At 36.2% G+C, this 22,426-nt stretch overlaps 1 protein-coding gene across 6 annotated transcripts in view; it reads right to left on the reverse strand.

Moving 5' to 3' along the window:
* cpap (centrosome assembly and centriole elongation protein) overlaps positions 1 to 22,426 on the reverse strand; it is a 106,154-nt gene that overhangs the window by 53,141 nt on the left and 30,587 nt on the right. For 3 of the 6 annotated variants that reach the window (XM_069891324.1, XM_069891325.1, XM_069891326.1), the window contains exons 2-7: positions 20,085 to 20,603; positions 17,779 to 17,899; positions 15,327 to 15,492; positions 14,966 to 15,083; positions 8,069 to 9,689; positions 6,835 to 6,967 (exon numbers count right to left, since the gene is read on the reverse strand). In XM_069891324.1, the coding sequence (XP_069747425.1) occupies positions 6,835 to 6,967; positions 8,069 to 9,689; positions 14,966 to 15,083; positions 15,327 to 15,492; positions 17,779 to 17,899; positions 20,085 to 20,525 (2,600 nt within the window). In that variant the 5' untranslated portion in view covers positions 20,526 to 20,603. Of the gene's footprint in view, positions 1 to 6,834; positions 6,968 to 8,068; positions 9,690 to 14,965; positions 15,084 to 15,326; positions 15,493 to 17,778; positions 17,900 to 20,084; positions 20,604 to 22,426 lie in introns of those variants that run through there. The other 3 variants (XM_069891329.1, XM_069891330.1, XM_069891327.1) reach the window with 3 other exon arrangements.

Here is a 22,426-nt window from a genome sequence, read left to right on the forward strand (position 1 = left end):
GAGTTTTTAAAGATATTATTGGTATTTAGTAATAATAGATATGTCGAAGTTGAGGCTTGCTACTTTTAATGTTCAAGGATTAAAGTGTCCGATTAAACGTAAGCGGGTCTTGGCGTATACTAAAAAAATTAAAATTGATATTGCCTTTTTAAACATTTAATGAAGTTATGGATAAAGAAAAATGAAGGTACCAGAGAAGGGTTATATTTCATTTATGTATCAAATATTTCAGTATAGTATGGATAAAAAGGGTTGGGATAGATCTAAAATTAAATGGGAAGCAGATATTGGTTTTACTTTTTCTGCAGAGGACTGGTTAAATATTTGTTATGATAGTGTAACTAGATTGATAAATGCACGTTATGCAATGAGTGATTGCAATTTTTTTTTTACATCAGTTGTGTTTGACACCTGAAAAATTGGAAAAATATGATTTTAATGAGTCAGATTTGTGTTTTAGATGTGGTGATACGGTTAGAACTTTTTTTCATTGTATACATATACAATCTTTTTTGGAAGAAAATTCAATCGTTTTTAGAATATCTGTATAAGATTAAAATAGTTTTAGATTCAACAGTATTTTTATTGGGTAGTTTGTAAACTCTGAAAGGCTTGGGATTAGACAAGTTTCAGCTTGTTTTTGTATATTTAGCTTTATCTGTAGCAAAAAATGTATTGCTAGTACGTGGAAAGATACAAATATGATTGATATTAATAGATGGCATAATGAGATGAAATATTGTTTAATAATGGAAAAGATTACAAATGTTTCGCATGATAATTATAATTTTTTTATTGATAAGTGGCTGTTATACTCAGAATATTTACATTTCAATTTATATTGATTAGATTTTAATATGTATATTTAACTTTTTAATATTCTTTCTTTTTTCTTTTTTTTAATGGCTCTCCTTAGGAGAGTTGGCTGAAGGGGGGATTTTTCTTTTCTTTTTTTTCTCTTTTTTTATATATATATATAAAAAATGTTCATGTTCAATTGCTGTATATGCCATGTATTATTTGTTTTTTTTGAATGAATAAATAAAGTTTTAAAAAAAGAAATTGACATTCAACATGTTGAGACAGATCCAGCAGGTAGGATTGTCATGGTTCATTGCCAAATTTATTCTGAGCTATGGACTCTTCAATATTTATGCATTCAATACAGATGATGATGTTTAAACAGAAAACTTTCCTAAATTTAGTGAATGACGACGAGAATATTGTGGCAGAATGAGATTTTAATTTTTGTTTAGATCAATTATTAGATGCATCTTCAAGAACTAATAGATGCAGAGCAGCACAAACAACATTGACTTTAATGAAAGATTTGAACAATAGATCACATTGAGGTCTCATCCAACCGATAGGGATTATTCCTTTTACTCAAATTGACATGATTCATATTCTAAAATAGATTTACTTATTTTCAGCACAATTTCAAATTAGAGTATTTCAGGTAGATAAAGCACTACTTTTGTTTGATCATTCACCATTATTGTTACAAATTGAAATGCATGATAAAGAGAAACCAATCTACAGATGGAGATTAAATAGCTTGTTTTTAAAAAAAGGTTGGATTTTTGTGCTTTTGTAGGAGAACAAATTACGTTTTACCTCTAAGATGAAGAAAGTCTATATGAAGGAATTGGATAAATTAGAAATAACTGATATGGAAAAAGATTTGCATGTTCAAAGGTTACAGGACAGAAGGAGGTTATTAATTAATAAAAAACTTCAATACTATGCAAACTTGTAGAACAGAAAAAGCAATAATGAGAACTAAATAAAGATACTATGATTAGGTGAACGATCACATAAAGTGCTAGTGTGGCAATTGTAAACAGAACAAATCTCCAGAACTATAATGCTATCCAGAAAGATTGTGGCAAGATGGCATAGAAGACAGATGTGTAAATCCACCTTCCCTCAGCTAGTTTTTTTTAAATACTAGTTTTTAAAATTTACAAAAGTGATTAAAAGTAGTATTCAGAAAGATTCTAATCATATTAGCTATCAACTTCAAGAGATGAATGATTTTTTCGGGATTTTTATTCAAACTATATAGTTCAGATCTGGCTGCGACATCTGTGAGGGCGATCTGGCTGCAACATCTGTCACCCCATTGATCACTAGGGATGATTCGGCTGGCTAGGCAGGTGTACCCTTCCCTCATAGCTCCATGTGCGTCCCTCCCGAAGCTCAGCGCTCGATCGCAGAGGATGGCCCCCTAGAAGAGGACCACTCCGCCGGTCTAGGGTATGTGACGTAGCTACTCCCCTGCTAGTCTAAACCTCAAAGACCATAGTTCAGAATCTTTAAAAGATGACGATAAAATTAATAATTAGTTAAATAAAATGCATTTGCCTGTGTTATCTTTGGAAGAACAGCCAGAGCTGAATTCTCCCATTGATCAGTTAGAAATTAAAGCAGCAATGAATACATTACAAGCCAATAAGGCACCGGGAGAAGATGGTTTTCCAGATGAATTGAATAAGCAATTTAAAAGTTTATTGCTTTCTCTATTTATAGATATGATCCATCAGGCTTCAGTGACCCATACGCTGCCCAAATCTTTTTCCACTGTGATAATTATGGTAATACCAAAAAAAGAGATCCCTTAAAGCCTGCTTCATAGACTGATACCTTTTGTGATGTAATATTTCTAGATATATTTGGGAGATAAATTGATCAAATTAGAGTAGGTTACATTCATACACACACTTTAAAACAGATATTATTTGAAATACTGAAGAATTCATATTCAGTGACTTTACAGAAACCATGGAGAATGCTATGCACATTTCACAAGTAGGTGCTAATTGAAATGATGTCATGAAATTAATGGACTGGAGACAGGTCATCTGTGTTAAACATTTTACAAGACTTCTGACCTTTCTGCAAAGTGCTCACTCAAAGGTCAATCCTGGGTTCTTATTTCCTTAAAAACAACAGATGGGAGCAGAAGACCAACTCCTACTGTTTGCTGGAGAAGGAAGGGGTTTTGCAAGTGACAAAGCGAGACTGAACAGTCACAGCTGAAACAAGCAGGAGAAGCTGGTTGGAACTGAAACAGAAATTCCAGAGTGGCAGATGGCTGGAAGTGCTATCTGTCTGATGTTTCTCTTGGAATAAGGGGAATAGAAAGGAACTGTGGTAGCCTGAAGAAAGAGGTTATCATTTAGAGAACCCTGATGGGGCAAGTTTCATCAGCAGGACATTGAGGTGACTAATGGTGATACCTCAGTTGTGGAAATCCTGGAACAACAAATTTCTCTCTGCAAACCTACAAAGAACCTTCTTGAGCAGTAAGCATTTACCTTTTGAGCACCAAAGCCTGGTGGACTTTATACATGTTAAATTCTGTGCACAGTATAGGAATTGCCTGCAACCAGAGAACTTGATTGACAAAACTGGTGAGTCAGCTAGTTAAGAGGAAGAAGGAAGCATAAATTAGATTTAGGAAGCAGAATGATATGGGAGACAGGAAGGAATTTAAGAAAGGACTTGGGAGAGGTCAAAGGGGGCAGAAGAAAGCCTTTGCAACTAAGAAAACCCCTAAGAACACAAGACTGTTTAAGAGTGAAGATAGGGTCACTTAAGAATAAAAGAAGCAACAAGTACCTGGAAGTGGAGGTGGTTGGGAAGATCCTAAATGAATACTTTGCTTCAGTATTCACCAGAGAAAATGACTTTTGTCAAGGTGAGGTCAGAAAAGAACGAGCTCATATGCTAGAGCATGTTGAGATTAAGAAAGAGCAAATTCTAGATCTTCTTAAAAGCATTTGAATTGACAAGTGCCCAGGACAGAACAAGATATACTCTAGTTTTCTACGTGAAGGAAGGAAAGAAATTGCTGGGGCTCTGGCTCTATATTTGCATCCTCCTTGGATGCAGGGAAAGTGCCAGAAGATTGGAGAATGGCAAATAGGAAAAATCCTGGGTATTGTAAAAAAAGTGAGTCTTATTGGAGAGGATGCTTAAGGTCAAGATTTACGAGCATGGTTTTGTGCGGGGGAGGCCATGCCTCATGAGCCTAATTGTGTTTTTGAGGAGATAACAAAAGAAATTGATGAAGGTAGAGCAGTAGATGTGGTTTATATGGATTTTAGTAAAGAATTTGACAAGGTCCCCCTTGAGAGACTCATTCAGAAAGTCATGAGGAATGGGATCCATAGAACTTTGGCTCTGTTGATTCAGAATTAGCTTGGCTGTATTGGACAAAAGGTAGAGTGCTTGGATGCCAGTGACTAATGGAGTTCCACAGGGATCCCTACTCTTTGTGATTTTTATAAATGACCTGGACGAAGATGTAGAGGGATACATCAGTAAATTTGTGCATGAATCCAAATTTGGAGTTGTGGATAGTGTTGAAAGTCGTCATAGGATATTGAAAGGATGGCAGATGGGAGTTCAATACAGATAAGAGTGGGATGATGCAATTTTTAAGTTTATTGTCATCTGATTGTACATGTGTAACCCAATGAAACAGCATTCTCCGATCCATGGTGCAAAAACATGCAGACATACAACCAGACATAACACATACAGACAAAAAAATACATATACACAACAAGTATTATGTCTATAAAAATAAATATTGTTTTGTACAAATGAGTCTCAGATGGTTAGTGTAAACAGTTCCTTTGGTCGTTCAGCATTCTCACAGCCCGTGGGAAGATGTTCCACAGATGGTGCTGGCTCTGATATTCCTGTATCTCTTCCCCAATGGGAAGAAATGAAAGATGTGTGCAGGATAGAAGGGGTCCTCAATGTTTTTACGTACCCTCTTCAGACAATGATCCTGATGGAATTTCGAATTAAGGTAGAATACATGATTAATGCTAGGATACTTAAGTGTAGAAGAACAGAGGGACCTCAGGGTTCAAATACATATTTTTCTCAAGATTGCTGTGCAGTTTGATAGGATAGCCAAGGCCCACAGCTTCATTAGTTGGGGGATTGAGTTCAGGAATTGTGAGAATGTTGCAGCTCTTAAAATATTGTGTTTAGTTCTGGTCACCTCATTACAGGAAGGATGTGGAAACTAAGGAGAGGGTGCAGATAAGATTTACCAGGATGTTTCCTGGATTGGAAACTACATCTTCTGATGCAAGATCAGCAGGCCTTTCTCTTTGAAGTAATGAAGGGTGAGAGGTGACTTAAGAGAGGTCTACAGGTTTACGAGAGGCACAAGACAACCAGCACCTTTTTCCCCAAGTGCAGATGTAGCAAACACCAGAGGACATCTGCACAAAGTGAAGGGAGGAAGGTTAAGAGCAATTTTTTAAATATTTACAGTTGTGGGCACCTGGAATGCATTGCCAGGAATGGTGATGGGAGCTGAACAATAGGTGCATTTAAGACTCTTAAGAAAAGCACATGGATGAAAGAAAAATAGAGTTAAAAGGTACAGAGGGCTTTTTTTTGGTATACATAGGTCGGCACAACATCATAGGCGAGGGGCGTGTAGTGTGCTGTAATGCTCTTTCTTTAAATTTTTTTTGTGTTGTACTTCTTATAAAAACCAACAATGAAGAAAAGGGAACAAAACTGAAAATACAGCATCTCACGCAGGTCTATCTATATCTATCTCACACATATATAAAATAAAACTTCAAATAGTATTAACTTGGTGTTTCTCCCCCTCCCCCCCGCTCCACTGCAATGGGTGAAAATAAAAAAAATTAAAAGAATTATATTAAAAAAAATCCCACCTAACCTACTCTAATGAAAAGAAAAAAACTAACAAAATACTAGCTGAGCAGCTTATCCTGAGGGTTACATATATTTTATAGTTTTTGGTTCCTACCATAAAACAAAAAGCAAAGGCAAAACTATATCTCACCTGGAAGTGTAAATATATCTAATCACATTAGAAACATTTACATCATATGAAAATAAGACAAATTATCACAGACAAATCAAATATATATCTAATTTTTTTCTAGGCTTAGACAAGACAGTATGAGAAAACCATTGAAACACATTTGAATAGGCCACAACCCGTTAAACAGGTACAGAAAAACTCCCTATATGTGGGTCAATTACCCAAAAAAGAGCAGTTATTGGATTGGGTCATAGCTTGTAATGTCCTGTCTCTTGGTTCTTCCACACTGCTCAGAGTCCTCCTATTATCATTGTATTTGGTCTTCAAATTTGACAGACTGAAATAAACTTGCATTTATCTGGTTTAAACTCCATCTGTCATTTCTCAACCCAGCACTGCGTCCTCTCCATGTCCCTCTTTAACCTTTGGCAACCTTCCAGACTATTCACCATACCACAAAACTTTTCCTCATCTGCAAACTAACCAATTCACCCTTCCACTTCCTCACCCAGGTCATTTATAAAATTCACAAAGAGGGGTCCCTGTGGAACACCACTGATGACCAACCTCCATGCAGAATATAAACCATCTACAACCATCCTCTGCATTCTGTCAGCAAGCCAATTTTTTATCCACAAAACATAGCCTCCTTGGATTCTACGGTTCTTTACTTTCTGAATGGGCCATACATGAGGAACCTTATCAAATGTAATACTGAAATCCATATATACATCCATCTACCTTCATCTATGTGCTTAGAGGCATCTGCAATAATTCAGTCAGGTTCATGAGACATGACCTTTCCCTGACAAAGTCATGCAGACTTGTCCTAACCAGATTATCCCTCATTAAATGCTTGCAAATCCTGTCTCTCAGGATCTTTTCCAACAGCTTGCCCACCACTGAAGACTCACTGATACATAAAAAAGATTTTTATTTCATTTCAGCCATGGAAAAAAAATTGGCCCAAATGCCCTTTACTAAAAAGAAACATGAATATTTACCTAAAGTCCAGCATAGCTTTTTCCTTCTCATCTCGAAGTTTAGCCAGTGCAGAATTTTCTGCTCGAAATTGGTTAATTTCAGATTCCAGTTCCAATAGTTTATCCTTCATAATCTTGGACTGGATACTACTACCTGTCAAACAGTGCAACGTGTTTAACATTTTTATATAATGTGCGATTCTCTCAACAGTCTAATCTAACATAAATGACACATTAGATAATGTAATATATGGACATGTATATATTTCTTATGCATATAAAATTAGGAGTTAGTTGGGCAATTCTATTTTCAATTGGCTATCTTTTCATATCTGCTTCTGCCACATTCTGTTAAAAGTTTTCCAATCTGTTCCGATGTCACAAATTTTGCCAAATTATCTAATTTTCTCTCTACTCAGTATGATCAGTTTTTTTGTTTGTACTTCACTTTTAGGTGAGTGAAATACTGAGCTAGAATACTACACACAATTCTGGTTACCACAGTGTTGGAAAGATCCATCGTGTTGAAGATTAACCAGATTTTGCCTAGGATGTAGAATATCAGTAATGAGGAAAGATTAATTCAGTTTTCTCTGGAGTGGAGATCAAGATGAGACATTTGAGGTATTCAAAATTAAGGAAACAGTTTTCCCCTGGACGAAATAGGGGAATGGGAAAGAGACATTTTTTTTAAACCCTGGTGTGCACTATTGGTGAGAATGGTAGAAACAGAATTGATGACAAGTATTTAAATTACCTAAGTTTAGAATATTACAAACAATTCCCAGAAAATTAAATATGAATGGATTCCCATTGTCCCATTGCCTTACTGTATGGCTATTATTTGTTGGGAAACAATATTGAAAGAGCTATAATCAATCTGTGGAAATGACAAGATTGAACTATTGACAGATCATTTATATTTCATAATTAATGTATATGTCATTTGAAACTTTAAATTTCTGTTCAACTCCTCTATCACCATTGACTCACCACATCACCAATGAGTACACATCATAAAATCCCTAAGCAAAAAAAAAGTTTAAAAATACTGAAAGAGAATTGAAGGAGCTGAGGGGGATATAAAGTATCATGGCTAGGAAATTGTTTTCAATCCAGTTTTGAAAGATGAAGATTGCCCATCCCTTCTCTGGATTAGAGATACCTGGAGGAACAGAATTTTTTTTCTAAAAAAGTTTCTCAATCTTAAGAACAGCGATAGCTTGTATTAAAGTGAAAATAAATAAATACTTACCTAATTCTTTGTCATTCATGGCTTCAGATTTCTGTTCCAGCCCTTGTAGAGACCTAGGCTTTGCCTTGGGTTTCAGTGAAGGAAATAATCTTGCCATTAGATCAGATGTAGGAGGTGATTCTTCAAACTTTTTCAATTTTTTTTCACTCTCAGCCTCTCCTTTCTTTGCAGAAGCAATTTTTCTTCTCATAACTTTGTCCTCCATAACTTTATTAGAATAGAAACTCGGAGTTGTTAATACAGATGTATGAACAGGCTTCATTGAGCTGTTTTCTTCTTTAACAAATCCAACTTCTTGGTCAATCCAGGTTTGCTCATCATCAAATGCCACCTTTTCTTGATGCAAAGATGAGTTACTTTTGCTTTCAATATTGAAGAAAGGGGAATCTGCTTTCTGGCTCAAATGATATTTATCATTTTCTATCACAGTCAACATTTTTATACCATACTCATCATCATCATCAGATGACAAGTCAAGATCTGTGTCCATGTTTTTGTCCTTGTTAAGATTATCTGCAGGTTGTTTTCCACACATAAATTTAGGATCATCTTCTCTGTCACTATTACAAATCACTGATTGCTTTTGTGTTTTATTTTCATTTGTCACTGTAGAATCTAACTCTGAATTTGAAGTGCTATCACAAATACTACACTGATCTTGTGAATCAGATGCAACATTTTGAACTACAGCTTCACTACTGGCCAGTGGATTAAAAACACTTTCAAACTTTTCCTCCAATTCAACACAGTTTGCTTTAAGATCAACATTTCCTTTATGCATATTTCTGGTGTTTATTGGGCCACTTGAACTTTCAAACATTTGATTATGTTGAACTGATTTTATTGGGGTAGAAGACAACCTGCGATCTTTACTATGTTGCCAATCATGATGTACCATTTTTAGCACAAGGGATGAGTTACTGGAGAAGGAAAGTTCTTCAGCTGCCTGTTCCAAAAACTCAAACTCATTCAATTCAACAATTTCCTTCTCATTTTCCTTGTTCCAGTTCTCCATCTTTTTCTGAAATGACATCTCAAATGAATTCTCTTGCCTTTTTGTGGCTCCATCGTTTGGGAAAAAAGGAAACAATTTTTCTGAACTGTTCTGCAAGCTGTCATCTTCACAAACAGATGCTGATTGATGTAAAGCTTTGCTGCCTTGTCCAAATTGTTTTATCATTTGTTCATACTCCTGAACTACATTTGTACTCCCAGTTTTATGGATATCTTGAACACAACTTTCTGATACATTTATTATTTCCTCCCCCTGCACAGCTGACTGGAAGACATCATCCTCGTTACAATTTCCTAAGACAGCTACTTTTTTAACATATAATGCAGTATTGTTCTTTCCTTTACCAATTGCCTTTGGTTTGTTAACAAGTCTGGTTGAACTGATATTATAGCTTCTCTTGTTTAATTGTGTCATTTTGCGCTGCATCTGTTGAGTAGTGATCTTCTTTGAACTTACAGAATCCTGGTTAGTTAGGTTTCTTCCTTTATTAGCTTTGAGAGTTGCTTGATTATTCGATTTGATTTTTGAAAATCTTGCCAGCCCTTCACCACACCTTAAAAACTTTCTTTTTTTGTTGCCATCATCTTCAGAGAATATTGGATGTAACTATAATAACAATATATTTAGGTAATCATTAAATTCTTAATCAATACTGTCTTTTAAATTTTAATGTACAGCATGGTAACAGGCCCTTTTAGCCCAATTACACTCAACTGACCTAAACCCCCGATACGTTTTTGAACATCTTAAGGAAAGTTTCCCCCAACCTCAATTCAGTTTCCTGATTAAAATTTTCTTCAAACAGATGGTTTCAATTACAAAATGCATTTCTAGTTCTTTCCCCAAATGTGAAACAATATCCAATGTGCTTTATATCAAATGGGGGAAAAAAATCAGCCAGAATTGATAAAATAGCATTCTGCAGCATGCCCCATCTGCTGGATTCTTCCACCACTCACTTGTCAGATTATAAAGCATCAGCAGTGCTGAAGTTGCTGGAAATTTGAGCCAATGAAGTCAATAGGGCATCAGTGTCCAACCAGTGTCAAATCATTCAACAAATTATTTTAGAAATAAATGAAGTAGGAAGCAGGAAATTAGTTTAATCAATCAATTTTGAACGCAAATTACTACAGATTTGGAACATTTTAAAATAAAGAAAATACTGGAGATATCCAGTACACAAAGCAGCAGTGATGAAAAAAGAGAATATCGAACATTTTCACCAGAAGCATTTTTCTGATCTGAAATTATGCTGTTTTTGCCCAAATTATACATTTCAGACATTTTCTATTTTTGTATCAGAGTCAAATTAGGTATTTTTCACTTTTTATACAAGGGAATGAATTATTGGATTAAAAAAAGCAAATGAAAAATACATTGAATTTTAAAAACCATACTAAATGTGATTTCACATTTTCAACTGAAACTTCTCAGGAGTAAAAAGGTTAAGTAACAATGCAAGCAACACAAATCTAGTCATTAAAAGAATCATAATGGTGTTAAATACCAGACACAACTTTCATTGTCAGCATGAGAAGTTTAACCAGTGACTCAGCTGCTAAAAGGATTTCAAAATTATTTGTGAAACTTTTTAATTTGCTGGAGCAAAATCTACCCTTTTAATGTGAATTAGGTCTCCATGAGACAAGATTTAAAAAATACTTCCCATATATACCTGCGTACAAGATGACTATATAAGACGACCCCCTGAATTTTGAGTCATACTCGCTGTACAATACTACCCCAAGTCTGGCACTTACCACTGACCAGTGGAGTGATGCTGCTAGGCACATTTAATATACAGTACTAATTCACAATATTTTAAAAGCAAATTACACAGTTAGGGTTAAATTTTATTAGCATATTTTAAAATAAACCACTGTCAGCTCCTTGAAAGATTGTACAGAGTCAAGAGCAGTCAGACTGGGCAGATGGACCCCGTGGGGGAAACTTCATTGTTAAGGTTCTTATTTTAAACAGCACGGGGGAATGCTGAGACTTGTTAGGGTTTGGATTTTATACTGAGAAGATAAGTCAACCCTTGGTTTTGGAATGACATTTTTAATGTTCAGGACCATCTTATACACCAGCATATATGGTATTTTCTGCTGTTCTTTTAATTGTTCTTTCATATCAACATTTGTCCATTTTTAATGTTTTATATTCTTTTGAGATGTTGGCATGACCAGCAAGAAAAGCATTTATTCTGCAATTTTTAATTGCCTTTGAATAGCTGCCAATTTGAACTGCTAGTCCTAGTAGTGAAGGTTGTTCAAGTAGCTCCTTTAAAATATCTTGCTCTTCCTTTATCTTAAAATCATGACACTGTCTTGCTGGGGAATCTACAAATGGAGTGTTCCCATACATCTTGAATAATAAAGCTACCTAAATCTGATCGAGAAGCAAGTGTTTAGAAAAGAGGCAAAGATTAGTTTTTTCCCCAACTTAATCATTTCAAAACCAAAGTTGAATGGAAGCAATTGTGTTCATTCTTCTGCAAATATCAATTCCATGGAATTTGTAACTGTCCTCCAATAACATAGAGCAATACAGCAGTATAGACTCCTCAGCCCATATATCACTTCCTAAAAAAGGACTAAACCCTCCCTACCCCATAGCCCTCTATTTTTCTTAGATCCATGTATCTGCCTAAGAGTTTATTAAATGCACCCAATGTTGCAGCTTCCACCAACCCAAGCAAGGCTTTCCAGGCACCCTCAAATCTGTGTATAAAAAAAAATTAGTCTCCACTAAATTTCTCTCCCTTCATTTTGTACACATGTCCTCCGGTGTTTGCTGATCATGCCCTAATAAACAGGTGCTGGCTGTACACCCTATTTACACCAGTCATAATCTTGTAGACTTCTATCAAGTCTACTCTCATCCTTGCAGCACTGCATTAATCACTGACCTCCAGGCAGAATACTTTCCTTCCACTACTACTCTCTGCTTTCTTCCTACAAGCTTTTTTTAAATCTATACAGCTAATTTTCCACTGATTCTGTCACTCACGACTTTCTTGATGAGTCTCTCATGGAGGACCTTATCAAAAGCCTTGCTAAAATCCATGAAGACCACATCTACTACCCTACCCTCATCAATTTCTTTTGATACTTACTTAAAAAAAAAACAATTAGAATCATGAGGCAGGACCTACCCTTCACAAAGCCATGCTGACTATCCTCAAGTATATTGTACTTCTCCAAATGCTCATGGATCCTATCCTTAAGAATCCTCTCCATTAATTTAGACACCACTAACATAAAACTCACCAGTCTACAATTCTCCTTGTTACCTTTTTAAACAAGGGGACTACTTTTGCAATTCTCCAATCCTCCAACACCTCCTCTGCAGTCAAAGAGGATTCAAAGATCATAGCTACTGCCCTAGCTATCTCTTCTCTCATTTCCCACAGCAGCCTGAGATATATTGCATCCGGCCCTGTAGACATCAATCTTGATATTTTTAAGAAGATCCAACTCTTCCTTAATCTCCACATTGTCCAGTACACAGGGATGTTCAATTTCAACTTCACCGTGATCAAGATCCTTTTCTCTTGAGAATACTGACGCAAAGTGTTCATTTAGGGCCTCTCCAACCATCTCCGCCTCCAGGAACATGTTGCCTCCCTATCCTTTAGCGGGCCCACCTATATTCTTGTCATCCTTCTGTTCACATACGTATAGAACGCCTCGAGGTTCTCCTTAATTCTACATGCCAAGGCCTTCTCATGCCCCCTTCAAGTTCTCCCAAGTCCTTTCTTAAGCTCCTTCCTGGCTACCATATACTTCTCTTGAGGCCTTCTTGTTTCCTGCTTCCTATATCTAAAGTATGCTTTCTTCTTCCTCTCGACTTGTTGTCTGACCTGTTTCATTAGCCATGGTTCCCTTTTCCTACCATTTTTTCCTGGTTCCATGCTCAAGCGGTCCCTTAATTTCCTCCACATTACTTCTGTGCTTTTACCCTTAAATATATTTCCAATTTATTCTCACTAGTTCCTGCCTCATCTCTTCATAATTACCCCTTCCCCAGTTTGAGTTTGTATCCTTTTAGATCACTAAGGGAGTTGTGGTCGCTCTTATCAAAATGCTCCCCCACCAAGAGGTCCACCACCTGACCAGGTTCATTCTTCAAAACCAGATCCAGTATGGCCTCACCTCTAGTTGGTCCTCATTCTATGCCAAGAATCGTTCTTGTACACACCTGAAAAATTAACCCCTATCTATTCCTTTTGCAGTAGTAGATGTCAGTCAATATTTGGGAAATGGAAATCACCCATAACTGCAACCCTATATTTCCCGCACCATTCCAAAATCTGTCTGCTTATCTGCTTTTCAGTGTCCCGAGGGATATTTGAGGGCCTACAGACTACTCCCAGAAAAGTGATAGGTCCCTTCCTATTTCCAACTTCCACCCACACCAACTCACCAGACACTCCCTCTGTAGCATCTTCCCTTTCCACAACTGTGATAGTATCCCTGACCAGAAATGCTACTCCCCCCCACCCCCCCACCTTTTCAACCTCCCATCCTATTCTTTTTAAAACACCTAAACCCAGGTATCAGCCAATCCTGCCCTTCCTCCAGCCAAGTTTCAATAATGGCCACAACATTGTAGTTCCACATATTGATCCATCCTCCAAGTTCATCCCCTTTATTCCTAATATTCCTAGCATTGAAATAGATACATTTCAAACCCTCTAGCTGACTACCTTTACCCTCCCAAACTAGTTTAAACCCTCCCCAATAGCTCCAGTAATCCTGCCTGCTAGCATATAGCAGTTTAGGTGCAGCCTGTCCTTTTAGTAGAGATCAGATCTTCCCCATAAGAAATCCCAATGTTCCACAAACCTGAACCCCTGCCCCTTGCACCAGTTTTAGACATGCATTCATCTGCCACATCTTCCTGTTCCTACCTTCTCTGGCAAGTGGCACAGGCAGCAATACTGAGATTACCACCCCGAAGGTCCTACATTTTAAACTTCTTTCCTAACTCCCTATATTCCCTCTTCAGGACTTCATCTATACTCCTAACTATGTCATTGGTCCCCACGTGGATCATGACAACCGGCTGCTTGCCCTTCCCCTCCAGAATGCTATGAACTCGATCAGAGACATCCCTGTCTCCTGAACCTCCTATCTGCTTGTCTAACCAACAAGTCCCCAATCACCATCATTCTCCTTTTCTCCCCCACTTCCCTTCTGAGCCAGGGGGCCAGCCTCTGTGCCAGAGACGTAACCACCTCAACTTGTCCCTTGTAGGTCGCACCCCCAACAGTATCTAAAACTTGTTGAAGGGAACGGCCACAGGGGTGCTCTGCAATGTCTGACTCTTCCCTCTCCTGACAGTCGCCCAGTTACCTGTCTTCTGACGTTTAGAGGTGACTGCCTCCCTGAAACTCCAATCACTACATCTGCCTCCTTAAGCTCCAGGTCCCTAACTCTGTTTTTCAGGAACTGCAAATGGACATATCTTTTGCAGGTGTAGTCATCAGAAACAACATGCAGTCCCTGACTTCCTACAACCAGCGCACTGGACTGCTCAAACTACTGCCTTATTTCCAACTCCCAAGTTAATTAAATTTAATTGCATTTAATTAAATTAAACTTAAGTTATCCAATTTTTATTGAGAAGTTGCTATTTATTTTTTCCACTCTTTTAATAGCTTCCTGAATAGACTTAATTTTCAATGTAATTAGCTTGATTTTCTTTCTAAATACCATTCAAAGAATTATTTCAATTCAATAGAACACCATACCTCAAAGATGAATGTATCCCATTGAATAAATTATTTATCCGTTTCTTCTATAGTAACCATGGCATGCTCAAATAGTACACTTAAATTTTATGAATGATAGCTTTACTGTTCAAATACATACCAGTGACTGTTTCAGTTCAAGTTGCTGTTGTTGCAGTCTCTGCTCTTCCATTCTCATCTGCTTGTCAAGGAATTCTTCAAAAGTTTCCTTTCCTCCACTGATTCCTGGTTTGATTGGTCTATCAAGGAGAGACAATATCTGTAGAATTCTTGTATTGCCAAAAAAAAAGCAAGGTTCATAATCTGGAAAGGTTATATGTCTGCTTATAAAAATATTGAAAATAGTTTAATTAAAGTACACAAAAAATGCACAACGATCATAACATTCTAATAATTAAGTGGCAAATTAAACTTTAAGCGAATTATTAATGCAAATGGCACAATAAGCTTTCATTTGAAACTTGGTGTAGTTTCTTATTTACCGTTCTTCCAGCTTTGCAAAGGATGGCGGACCATTAGAATAAGATTTTTCAGACATGCTTTCAACAGGTGTTGGATCTGTAGAATCCTTATTACTTTGATGCACATTTAAAAGCTCACTTGAAGTAGTTGATGCAGAACTTTTCTCATGGATAACTTCAGTCTGACCTTAATAAAATAAAGGAATGTATTTTGTGATTGTATGTAATTTTTTTAAGACCACATTGTTCATTTGAGAGTATGTGAGTGGGAAGTTTGAAAAACCACTGTTTTAGTCGTACCTAATTGACTCATTATGTGCAGGGTTTCATAACTCCAAAGGAAATGAGCCAATGACAATTTTTCTCAACCAAAATATTTCAGTAACAATTGGGTCTAGAGCAGCAATTCTCAACCTTCCCACTCACATATCACCTTTAGCAATTCCTTACTAATCACAGAACACCAATGCCATAGGAATTACTTAAAATGGTATGTGAGTGGAAAGAAAAAGGTTGAGAACCACTGCCATAGAGCCATAGCAATTGTGTTCCAAAGTTGTGAGGATGATCTCTTGCTTTTCATATCAAACCCTGATACCTCTCTACCCCGCAAGCTGTCATTACTCACCCAATTCAGTCAGTTTTCAGGATATAAACAAAATTTAGAATAATTTTGTGAATTATTGCATCATAAACTTGCATCAGTGTATACTAACTTTCCTTTTAAGATTGATTTGCACAAGTTACTTATCTTGGTATTACATACACAAGAAAACAGGTCTTTTTTAAAAAAAATAAAATTTTCTCACTTTGTTAAAACATGTGAAACAGTGCTTAATGCAGTGGTCACCCCTGCCTACATCCTTGGTGGGTCGAATTAACTATCAAAATTAATATTTTGCCTAAATTTTTTAATATTTTTTCCTATATATACTGATTTTTTTGACTCATTAGATTCTGTTATATTGTTCTTTTTATGGAAGGGTAAGCACCCTAAACTAAATAAAGTTCATCTTCAAAAATCTAAAAGGGATGGGGGCATGGCACTGTCTAATTTCAGATTTTACTTCTAGGTGGCCAATATACACAACCTTACGTTTTAGTTATACTTTCATAACCAAGATGACTATCCATTATGGGTAGCAATGAAGTTGAATTCTGTAAAAAAAAACTTTCCCATTCCAGCACATCTTGTATCCTTACTTCCTCTTTCCTTAAATAAATTAATTGATAATCTGGTTATCAGGAAATCTGGTCATCAAGTATACTGTGAGAGTATGGGTTCAGTTCAGAAAACATTTTTGTTTGCATCTTTCAAGTCCTCTTCTATCCATTTTAAAGATCTTTTTAAAATCGATAAAAGTTCTGCATCATTTGAACTATTTTCTAAAAAATTCAAACTTCCAAATACTCATTCCCCCCCCCCACCGATATGAGGCATTTTCTCCACTCTGTTACCAAACTTCCCTGGTACGAATATTGTTGATATGTTTCTTAGTTTACAACCCTCATGCAAAGGTTTAATCGCTGTTTTTTTTATGATAAGTTGGCAGGTTTAATACCCGCCCCTCTTGAAAAAAATCAAAACTGCCTGGGAACAGGACTTAGACCTTTCACTGACTGATGAGGTTTGGGATTCAATTTTAAGTTGGTTATATTTTCTTCCCTCTGTGCCTGTCACTGTCTGTTGCAATTTTAAAGTCTTGCATTAGGATATGTCCAAATTCAAATCATCTCATATTTACTCAAATGTGGATTCCTGTTGTGACAAATGTAAGAGAGGTGAGGCTTCCCCTATTTACATGTTCTGGATGTATCCCAGCCTTGAAAAATACTGGAGAGATGTTTTCCAAACCTTGTCCCGAATCCTCAATTTAAATCTAGAACAAACCCGTTAGTTGCCCATTTTGGTACCACTGGAGAAGACAACGTTCATTTAACTCCAATCAAATGTCATACTCTGTCCTTGTCCTCTCTTTTGGCTGGACTTGCAGTATTAATAAGATGGAGGGAAGCTGCTGCCTACCTATGCCCAGTGGCTGAGGGATATTATGTTTTTTTTCTCAATCTAGACACAATTTGATATTAAGTTAGTAATACAAACAAAAAGTTTCAAATGGCATGGGGATCTTTCTTGGATTATTTTCAGAATCTTAATTAAACTAAGGGCTATTTTCTTCACTCATTTTCTTCTTCTTTTCCTCTTCTCTAAATATAAAACCAGATTTCCAGCACAGACAGGATTAAACAGGTGAGGGCTTTTTGGGATAAAATTACAAGTTGTGCTTTTATAACAGGGATGTGTTGAACAATTTTGTTGTGTTCTTTAATTTTTTATATATGTTGTGTACTCTACCAATTTTCTGTATATGCTTTGTTTATTCTTGTATAATATTTTATTGAATTTTACAAGTCTGTTTACATTAATAACAGATCTAAATCTACATCTAGTAGAATGAAATTTTTTTTCCACCTGTATATTCCTGTGTACCAACAAGACTAAGTCGCGTTTGTTGTTCATTTACCAGTCGCTGGAGCTGCTCTAGATGTTGTTTCTTCAATTGTTCTTGTCTTTCCTGTTGCCATTCTTTTAACTTCAAAAAAAATACAAAATTAGATACAATTATCATTGCCCAAAATATTATTGCTACACTGTAATTTGTTAATCTTAATTTTTAAAATTTTATTGAAAATTATATCAATCAGGTTTTTAAAAAATCATCAAATTAAATGTGACCAATTAAGAACTTAAAGCAAAACAAGATTCGTAGCTACATTTTTTTTTAAATGCTCTAGATTGACAAATAATAAATGTGTGAATTAATAAGTGGGATATCTGTATCCTACATTCTCATTTCCAATAGCCTCTCCTACGGGGTGCTTTCTATTAAAATATTTAGTCAGAAAATAGGTGATTTAACTTGTTTTGGTTTTTATGGCTTCCCACTGTGATGTAAAGTTCCTGCATTTCCTTTGTTCCATTTTCTTTCATTCTCATGTCAAAAAATTTCAAGAATATCACCAATATGAATAAATAATGTTCAATTAAGACTTGATCACTAAATAGGATTATTGATATGTTATATTAACAAAAAAGTTTCAGAAAAAAAATAGAATCAATAAAGCATACCAACAATGTTTGCATACCACCAACTGAAAACTTACTTAAAGGACAAATTGGGAAGCAGACTGAGATTACCAGAAGGAAGCAGCTTTGAATAAGTGATTACAGAAACAACGATAATAAAAAGATTTATAACAAACATGTACATCAAGCTGCAAGAGAAGGAAAATTATGAAATAAGCTATATACCCAAACAAAAGTAGGAAAAAGATTTAAATATGGGAAAAGTTAGGCTCTGGAACTATGAAAAATATAATAAACACGAGGTTACGCATGATACAATACAATTGGTTACACAGGCTATATATCACGCCCCACAAATTAAATAAATGGGATCCAACATTATCAGATAGATGTTTTCGCTGTAAGAAGGAAATGGGAACAACAGTACATGCAATTTGGGCATGTGAGAAAGTGAAAAAGTTTTGGGAAGATCTAAATCAGGTATTAAGTAAAATGACAAAAAGCAACATACCAAAAAATCCAGAGATCTTTCTTCTAAGTAATAAGCAGTAAAGAATTAGGCCTCAAACTGGATGAAGCGCAAAAAAGATTTATTATGATAGCCTTACCTGTAGCAAAAAAATGTATAATGTCAACTTGGAAATCAGAAGAGAGCCTGAGAGTACAGCAATGGTACATAGAAATGAATAAATGTATTCCATTGGAAAAAATAACATAATTTTAAAAATAAAGTCACATTATTTGAACAAATTTGGGAACCGTACATGGAACACAGAGAGGGCTTACCGCAGACCTCCACCCCCTAAAATGATAAAATGAGAAGACGACAAAATGACCTGTGTAAAAGTAGATAACACAATTTTCTTGTTTATTTTCATTGTGTGATGACATTGTTTAATGGTTTTATTGTATATGTTGAACGTTTAATGGGTTTGGAGGGGGTGGGACGGAGGGAGGGAAGGTAGGGGGTAAAAAGGGGAGAAAATGCCACTGTGTATATTCAAGAGGGAAATGTTTGTGTGTATTTTGATTGATATGGTTCATAGTGTGAAAACTTTTTTTTAATTTAAAAATTAAAAATAAAGCATACCAAAGAATTTTACAGCCAATTATTTAGTTTTAAAGTACTGTACACTCTTGTGGTACAGAAAATCTATCAGCCATTTTGCATGTGCCAAACATAATTTACCACAACGTATTTTAGTGATGCTTTTTGTAGTGTGAGCATTGACTTGGATATTCACAAGTTCTTCCTCCAACAGTTTCACAGTTCATTAAATAACCTGAGGCACCAGATGGACCTCAGGCACCACAGATAACATGTCATACTTTCAATATTCCACCAAAACATTAGCTGAGATTTTTCCATCAAGTACACAGAGTAGCAGACTCTGACCAATGGCTGAGATTGACATCAATGGAAACTGGGATTTTTAAGCATGAGGAAGAGTAAGTTAGGGAAAGTGAAGTAGAAAAAGGAGAGCTGCACAAAATGTGTAACAAAAACAACTGTACAGAAAATGTAGTCGACATCTTTCACTGTAAAATCAATATAGATGCTCAAAAGTTTACAATTTGAGGCAAAGATTTATAAATTCATTCCTAACTAAACTTTGATCTTTCAGTTTTGTGTAGTAGTCTATTCAATAGAAATGTACAAAAGAGGATTAAATTATTTTTAATACACAGACCTGTTCGAGTCTTTGCTCAAGGATACTATTATATACGGTCCTTTCACTGGCTTGCTTTTCTGCTACATTGCTACAGGATAATAAACCATTTTGAGAAGAGTTAGTGTGCTGTGTTATATTTGGGCAAAGATCTGAAGAAATTGAATCATTTATTTCAAAACCATGTTGTTTGTTTTCATTGATTATATCTTTCTCCAAAAGAGATTCATTCTGAAGAGAATCCAAGCTGAAACAGCTGCTATTGTTGGAGAACTGAAGTGGAGCAAACTCTGTAGTGAACGAGTCATTTCTGCTTCTGCACTCTTGAGGAGAGGTGTACACATCACTGAAGCAAAAATGAGGATTCAATATTACTCCTGCACGAGTAGAATTTGTTGTCCACTCATCCAAGAAGTTTTGTCCATGATTGTTAATTGTTGCAGACATTTCCGAAGTCTCCATCAAACGAGCTGGATCATGCGGAAAACTTTAGGTCTTGATGTCCCATCCATTCACAATTGAGCAAAGAGAAGTAGTTACCTGCAAAATTTTTTTTAAAAATTAAAATTCTAACCAAGTTACATCCATTTTATATATTTTTTAATTTTCTAGCAAGTGCGTTGAATATTTTACCTTAGTGGTCTTGAATGTTTTACCTTCGTGATGAATTCAATCATCTTACCCTCAATTATTTTACAAAACACAACTCTCCTGGATTAATGGATGAGTGGTGAATGTGGATTGGCAGAACCAATTAATGGTTTTCAAGAATATCACCAATATGAATAAATGTAATGTTCAATTAAGACTTGATCACTAAATAGGATTATTTGATATGATGTTATGTTAACAAAAAAGTTTCAGAAAAAAAAAGAATCAATAAAGCATACCAACAACGTATGCATACCACCAACTGAAAACCTACTTAAAGGACAAATTGGGAAGCTGACTAAGATTACCAGAAGGAAGTAGCTTTGAATAAATGATTACAGAAACAACGATAATAAAAAGATTTATAACAAACATGTACATCAAGCTGCAAGAGAAGGAAAATGATGAAATAAGCTATAAACCCAAACAAAAGTGGGAAAAAGATTTAAATATGGGAAAAGTTATGCTCTGGAACTATGAAAAATATAATAAACATGAGGTTACGCATGATACAATATAATTGGTTACACAGGCTATATATCACACCCCAAAAGTTAAATAAAATGGGATCCAACATTATCAGATAGATGTTTTCGATGTAAGAAGGAAACGGGAACAACAGTACATGCAATTTGTGCATGTGAGAAAGTGAAAAAGTTTTGGGAAGATCTAAATCAGGTATTAAATAAAATCACAAAAAGCAACACCAAAAAATTCAAAAATTTAAAAAGTAGCAGAGCAAATAGTTAGCAAAAAGTAAAGCTGCTGTAAATCTGAAAGGAATTATGAAAGTACACTGCCCCTTCCTCTTTCCTCTCAGCTCCTCCTGCCCCATCGTTTTTATTCAGGCACATCTTTTGCTCGTACATGACAACGACCTCAGGCCCAAAATATTGGTTACCCTTTAATTCTTTTAGATAGTGCACAGCCTGCTGCATTTCCCCAGCACGTTTGTATATTGTATTCAACCCCATTATCGGCAGACTTTCTTGGTTAACTCAAACTGAAACTGCAATTTCTTTCTGCAAATGATGCCATCTGGTCTACTGACCATTTACAGTATCTCTGTAGAGATACGTGGATGAGAATAACATGATTATGGGGTGCTATGAGGGAGTCACGTGATGGAGTAGTGGCCGGACGGTGAACTCCAGCCCTCTCCAGAAAAGTTGGGAAAAACAAAGGAAAACACAAAGGCACAGAAATAAAAGTTACAGAAAAGTGAGTATAAAGGTGGAAAGAAGATGGCGACAAAAAAAGAAAAATCGAAAGCAACGGTAAGAAGAGAGGAAGAGAAGACAAAGGAGGAAAAAGGTGAAGGCCTTACCTGTCCGAAGAGGCCCGCTGCGGAGAGAGAAACCCGCTCCCTCAGGTCGGTAAATAATGGACTACAAAAATGGCTCGCAGAGCCGAGTAAAAGTGCGCAACCGCGCATGCGCGATACTTCGCGCATTCGCGATGCGAATGAAAAAAAACACACCGACGGGAGGGGGGACCAGCTGGGGAGTCGATCTCCACAGCCGGCAACGACAACTGCAGAACACCTGCAGCAAGAAGAGACCACAGAAGACAATAGAAACAAGAAAGAAGAGGAGGAAAGGGCACCAAAGAAACAACAGATGGTCAACCCAGAGGAAGAAGAAGAGGAAGAGGAAGAGTACAGGGAAATAGAAGAAGAAAAGAAAGGCAAGGTAAAGGATATACTTGCTCTT

The sequence above is a fragment of the Narcine bancroftii genome, chromosome 7 (assembly GCF_036971445.1).
Source record: "Narcine bancroftii isolate sNarBan1 chromosome 7, sNarBan1.hap1, whole genome shotgun sequence".
Lineage (NCBI taxonomy): Eukaryota > Metazoa > Chordata > Chondrichthyes > Torpediniformes > Narcinidae > Narcine > Narcine bancroftii.